Source organism: Nematostella vectensis, chromosome 2 (assembly GCF_932526225.1).
Source record: "Nematostella vectensis chromosome 2, jaNemVect1.1, whole genome shotgun sequence".
Lineage (NCBI taxonomy): Eukaryota > Metazoa > Cnidaria > Anthozoa > Actiniaria > Edwardsiidae > Nematostella > Nematostella vectensis.
In genome coordinates this window covers 12,083,477-12,089,784 of record NC_064035.1, presented here as the reverse complement: position 1 = coordinate 12,089,784, position 6,308 = coordinate 12,083,477, and the positions used below count along the sequence as shown (strand labels likewise).

Below are 6,308 nucleotides of genomic sequence, written 5' to 3'. Positions count from 1 at the left end.
GGGTGGAATAATCCAACACATTCCTATAAAACGTTTTCATGACATTTCCATCTTTTACTGATTCAAGAAGAAATTAGATACGTTATTTCAAAACTTTTTAAGTACTGTGTGTTTTTAAAGTATTCAGAAATTCTAGAGAACTCGCTCGTAAACAATTGTCGCTTGACCGGTCCCCCCTAGTATTTCGCAATGTAGCCTCACCGGGGTGGGGGAGCTCCCTATTTAGCTATGCTCGGTGCGTATTCATACTTGCTTTATCCCGTTTGTACCGTCCAACTTATGCTATTTATGACACACACGCAATAAGTTTGTATCTTTGGACTCCAAATAACCATCATTACTACATTTCAAACGGAGTTGCATCGAGAAAAGATTGTTTAGAGTGAAAAGGTAAGAAAACTCTGCAGTGTGACGAACAACAAGATCCTCAAAATAGTCTTCTTACAATCAGCCATCAAATTTCAGTTGCATTTCTTCAGTGCTGTAGGAAAGGTAAAGGGGACGTGTTGTTACTTTTAAAGTTCAGATAATGCTACTCACTGTGCCTGGTCCTGAGTTTGTTGGCGTTTATTTGTTAAAGGCGGAAAATAAGAATAAAAATAGTATTTTAAGTTATTCGTTTTTTCAAATTTTATCTTGACTCTTAAGATATCCGCTGCTATTTCGTATTTCAAAAAGATATATTTTACTCTTTACTTAATGTCAATTCGTTTTAAAACTACACTATTGTTGTATACTGTACTCTGGGTCGTAGTCAACAGATTAGGCAAAATATCAGTTGTAAGAGTGACTCAGTGCCCAATCTATTGGATGAACGATGAGTGGAAGTTGGTGGTATTTAGGTTTTAGAAATTATTTAAAAAATGGCATTCTTCTTTTCATTAATTTAGCAGATATAACATCATAGTATGGAAGAAATGGAGGTGGCAGACTCGCCCCAAAGTGTGCTTGAAGTCTCAGTGCCATACCATCCCCATAAACTACGTCAAGTTAACCCTAAAGTTGTATATGATTCTTATAATGGCCACTGGAAGTGTGACAACTGCGGTCAGGAGCATACACCATCTTCCTATCCTTACAACTGCTCTAAATGCAGCTTTGACTTGTGTCAATCATGTGCCAAGCCCCATCGAACTCCTGCACATACACACCCTTTATACTACGTCAACAGCTCAGAGGTATTCTACCAGTCAACGTCTGGAGTGTGGCGCTGTAATGCATGCCTCAAAACTAGTCAGGAGCTGCAAGATAGATTTTCTTATCACTGTAGCTTGTGCGAGTTTGATTTGTGTACATCATGCTTCAATCCTCAAAGACATCTTGTACACCATCATCCACTGAGAGTTGCCCATACAGATATTGTGTACAGCCACACCGATGGGAATTGGGTGTGTGATGTCTGTCGCCAGACAAGTCGCATCAATGAGAGGTTAGTTTTTATGACCAGGTCTGTCTTGGTGACACCCCAAAGGTCTCTTTGCAGCCAGGATTTGCTAAGGTTGTGCACCCTATGCGCTCTCCTACATGTCTCTCCTACATGATGCATGCCTGCCTTATGCAGAAAATGTTATTTCCGGCACTGTCAAATTCACAAAATAAGTTACTAAATTATTTATAGTCTTATATTTTACAATACAACATGTAGAAGGGTGGTCTAGAACTAAAGAGCTGTCCTAACTAGTACTTGACTGTTCTCCCTTAGGTTCTCTCATCATTGTGAGGATTGTGAATTTGATGTCTGCCGTGACTGCTTTCGCAAGCACATCATTCCAAGCCATCCTCATCCGTTGGTGCGAGCAGATGCTACTTATGTTTATGTGCAGTTCAATGGAGGATGGCGTTGTGATGAGTGTGGTTCAGTCCATGGACCATCAGATGATTTCAGACCGTGGCACTGTCGAGAATGTGAATATGATATCTGCAATCAGTGTTTGATGCGGCTGGATCCTGATTATAGTAAGTTTATTGTCTTCTGATTCTTGTACTTTTTTAAAGACATTTTAGTAATTGTTGAGTAGTCCCCTTCCCTTGGCTTCCTTTTTTGTTAACAAAATTTAAAGTCTAAATCTTTGTGGTCAAAATGCCAACTGTTGGCAAGTGAAATATTGAAAACTGGAGAAATATTATTTTGTATGCATAATGACTAACATTGTGTACTATTGTCTCTTTATACTATCTACATGTATTATTAATACTTATTTATTTTTTTGTTAAGCAGTTACATCAACCGATGTTGCAGGACCACCCCCAGGAGTTGGTGGAAATGGTAATTTCCATACTTATTAATTCCAAGGGTTCGATCTTACACAATATCTACTTACTCTAGTAGTTGTCAGGTGATTTTGAAGATTGTTTCTTTCATTGTTGTTTAAGCTTGGGTAAGTTGGCAATGTTAAAATCAAGCCCTGGCAGCATATACCAACTTGTCACTAGGTATACCCTAAAATAAAGGTGTGTGCGCTGTAAAACTTATCTGATCTCAAAATGTCTGAAAAAAGATTTGTCTATAAAAAAGGTCCATGGTCTGAACATTTGGACAGAAGCTAAAAACACAAATGTGTGCAAAAAAGCCATACTTTTCTCTTGTTTTGAAAAAAATAGCAGGGAATCAGAGAAGCATTATAGTGACAGAAATTCACATACAAACCTATATAATAACATAATACAATAAATTGAAGATGTTCTTTGACATCCTCTTCAGGTTACCGACTAATGTCGGCTGTTAATCATCCTCACCAAGATAGAATGAATGTTGCTGAAGAGCCTGTTGAGCCAAAATCAATGGAGGGAAACCTATCAGAGAGTGGCAAATTTATCACCACCCCTACAGAGGATGATGAATATGCGCATCTTTGCATCATTTGCCTGGAAAATCCCAAAAATGCCACCTTAATCCATGGAGATACTGGACATCTTTGCTGTTGCTGGTCATGTGCACAGGTCCTCAAGAGGCGTTGTGACCCATGCCCCATTTGCCGCTCACGGATTGATCATGTTATAAGGCAGTATGGAGCCTAATCTTACTTTGCACCAGGAGATATCCAAGCTTTTGTACAGTACTTTGCACAAGGTCAAAAACTTGAACCATAGTATAGAATTCTTAACTCCAAATGATTGAAAACAACGCAGCCAAATTGTTGTTTCAGACATTTTCATGGCAGGCTAATGATGGGATACTTCTCAAGTGTTATATGATCATTGTTGGCTCAAGACACAAAATCATCAATATGACAACCAACAATAAGTGTGCATCAAAATTCAGCTTGGGAAAAAAGAAGCCTTCATTTGGTTTATAATTGGGTATGGATGCTGTTTAAAGAAACAGCTGCCTGGACAATCTTATTAATACCTATACTTTTTGAACTGGGGAAGCCTTTTTAAGCACTTTGTAGGATATAGTGCCAAGCACTGTAGTATGGTGTTTTGTTCAAGAAAGTGTTCTCTGATAAGAGGTCAAAATGGCTCTTCCTTGCTAAATATTATGATCAGCTGATATTATCAGTTACTGGACAATCAAAGGAAATACAGAGCAAGGGATGAATGGACAAAAAGAGAGATTATACTAATAACATGGACCTAGTACCAAATCACTAAAATTATTATCCTTATGTTGATAATGCAATTAGGTGTAATATGCTTGTTGAAACTTATTACGACAGGAAGAATGACTATGTGCAGTTATGGCAGGGGCCTTGCCATGGTAACGGCATATCATATATTGCCATAGTAATGTCCAATAGGTCAATTCTTAAAGTTTTTTAGTTCAAGTCTAGAATAGATATTAAATACATACGTATATACATACATTAACTTTATTTTCACTCAAATTTCCTATAGCTTAAAAGGTGATAACAATTCTTATTGCAATGGTTATTTACAAATCGAAATTAAGGGTGGTAATAGCCCTCTTGAAAGGTGCGTACACAGGGGGGTGCACAGGGTGCTGGCGCACCCCCCTTGGCGGCCAAAAAGATGGTCATTTCTTATTAAGGGATCTTCAAATACTATGATTTTTCCATATGATACCTAAGACTGCGCACCCCCTACCCCCCACCCTCCTCGGACTATCCTGGGAACGCGCCTGTTCTGTCTTACACTTTCAGATTGATCGTTCAAGTTCTTAGTTTTAGGTGCTGGCAGTCTTAGAATATTTATTTCGTGAAGTCAGTAATTCCTTGAAATAAAAGTTTTTATCAACCAAGAATTTATCGGCTCATCGCTACTGCTTTGGTCTCCCCATTACATAGGGTGGTAGGTGGTAATCTGGTAATTATGTACCACGAAACCTGTAAATATTTGTACGTGGAAGCCTTGAAAAATTTTTTTATTATCTCTGTTTCTGGCAATCCCAAGCTGAGACAAAGATGCAGGTTATCTTTTTTTAGCAACTTTTAACAACTTTCTTGTATATTATGCTGTGAGGCTTAGCTTAGATGCCGTTCTTTTCATGTTCTGTTCTGAATGAACGAAGTCGTTTGTTTCATCTTAATTTGCATGCTCTTGCATTTGGAACGGCACATTAAAAGAACGGCGTCTCAACTAGGCATTTGTTCCCCTCCCCCTAACCTGCTTTACGGTACGAATAATATAAATGGTACGAATAATATAATTAGTACGAATAATGTAATTGTTCAATGATTTTCACTAGTGCTTATCATTAATTTGAACAATGTGTATGTAAAATCTCAAAATGGGGATTGATAAAAAGTAAGCATATTTTATATGCTACACAATAAAAGTACATTTAGTATGTAGATGTAACATTGGTAGTAGCTTGTGGAACCAATATAATTACAGAAGCTCTTTACAATATTAAATATGAATAAAAAAGAAGTAAATGGTTACCACAGCTTCACACATGTCTGTCAGTTTATCCCTTGGGATTCCAAAGGTAAATTATAGATTTCCACCCGTATGTACGTTGTCAAGGGGGGGGCAGGGTGTCAGTGGTAGGTTCAATGATTTCAGGAGGCCGCTCTTAAAAAGATGCGAATTCAGTAAAACTATGGATTGTCTTGATTATTTTAAAAAACACAAGTGGCTTTAGAAGCATAATCGAACCAGCCGCGTAGGGATGGGCGCGAGCACTGTATTCGGCCATCAAAAAAGCGGCCTCCTGTTTTTATTACTATATTAAAGAATATCTAATCCTGCACAGACCCGTCGCCTGTCTAGCACATGAAATATATAACCGAAAACGGAAATGACATGAAAAAATATAAAGCCATAATAAGCTCTGACAAGTAATAGAAAAAAAAAGGTAGAGCCAATTGCCCGAGGATCGAACGAGTCCTCAGATCAGATGAAATATGAAGAAAACAACAGACCATACTCCAGACATACGCCGTATGGTAGCTAAAGCTTTACGGCTAAGCTAGACTATTTCGGCCCCAGCACCGCTATCTGGCGATATCTAGCAACACAAAAGAACCTGAGTTACCCGCGCGGGAGGCAATACCCAGGATCCGAGCCCTGTTTTAGTCAGTTACGCCACGCCAGCTCGCTGAGAAACAGCGAAAAATATCGGGGGTCTTGTGTAATATCGTTATCATGCAAAACATGCTGTGAAAGGCGAAATGGCAAGTACACCAGCATGTCAAATATGTCTTGGTTTAAACTAGAAATTTTGGTTTTATGATTTTAGAACAGTCCCCCCTTGCGTCAGTAAAGAATTTCTAATAGAGATTATTCAGATTTCAAGCGTTGTTTAACCAGTGCTTTAAGGGCAATTCCGAGCAAAATGTCTACCTTTCACTCACACGTGTTTGCGGTCGATTAATACAAACCTTCCGCTTTCGGGCTGGTGTGGGTCGACCGTAAGCGGAAAGCCGTTATTAAGGGTTAAGTTGGCGGAATTCCGGTGACGACTTGAAAACAAATTGCATGAAAAAAAATAAATAAGCAAAATCGTGATCTTTTGTCTTTCGCGCATTTTACGTCTATGTGCGAGAGCACAGAGCTGGGAATCTTCGTCCGTATGTATAAACAATCTTTTACATTTAACGATTGAGGAGGGGGGTTGTGATTGTAAGTGCGAAGTGATGAGAATCCGAGCTCGAGATTCTGTGAAGGTCTCTTAACCGATCCCGAGATTTTCCTTCTATAAAACAAAGACAAAGAAATTATTTGAAAATGGCTTAAACCTTGTTCTTTGTTAGCAAAATTGGTTAGATCGGAAAACAAGACTCAAAATAAAAGGGGAAATCCGTGACCTTGGTAAAGAAAAATCCAAGCCAGCACGTTTAACAAAGATCCGGGACTCCGAGACCGTGAGAGAATCCGAGACTTCGAGACCAGGATAGAAAAAT

General features: G+C 38.7%; 1 protein-coding gene across 5 annotated transcripts; it reads left to right on the top strand.

Moving 5' to 3' along the window:
* The first annotated feature begins 223 nt into the window (after positions 1 to 223).
* On the top strand, positions 224 to 4,855 carry LOC5514038. Of its 5 annotated transcripts, none has more exons than XM_048723302.1 (5): positions 224 to 492; positions 894 to 1,429; positions 1,703 to 1,956; positions 2,216 to 2,266; positions 2,702 to 4,855. In XM_048723302.1, the coding sequence occupies exons 2-5, from the start codon at positions 909 to 911 to the stop codon at positions 3,016 to 3,018; spliced, it is 1,143 nt and encodes a 380-aa protein (XP_048579259.1). In that variant the 5' UTR covers positions 224 to 492; positions 894 to 908; the 3' UTR covers positions 3,019 to 4,855. The 5 variants fall into 5 exon arrangements, with proteins under 5 accessions (XP_048579259.1, XP_032239541.2, XP_032239540.2 ...); XM_032383650.2 differs by having other exon boundaries at positions 225 to 390; XM_032383649.2 differs by having other exon boundaries at positions 225 to 390; positions 891 to 1,429.
* The last annotated feature ends 1,453 nt before the right edge of the window (positions 4,856 to 6,308 follow it).

Bases quoted from the DNA above. Each gene is read 5' to 3' on its own strand.
- LOC5514038 (XM_048723302.1), top strand. From the start codon at position 909: ATGGAAGAAATGGAGGTGGCAGACTCGCCCCAAAGTGTGCTTGAAGTC. The intron at 1,430-1,702 runs GTTAGTTTTTAT...GTTCTCCCTTAG, and splicing joins ACAAGTCGCATCAATGAGAG to GTTCTCTCATCATTGTGAGG. The intron at 2,267-2,701 runs GTAATTTCCATA...CATCCTCTTCAG, and splicing joins CCCAGGAGTTGGTGGAAATG to GTTACCGACTAATGTCGGCT.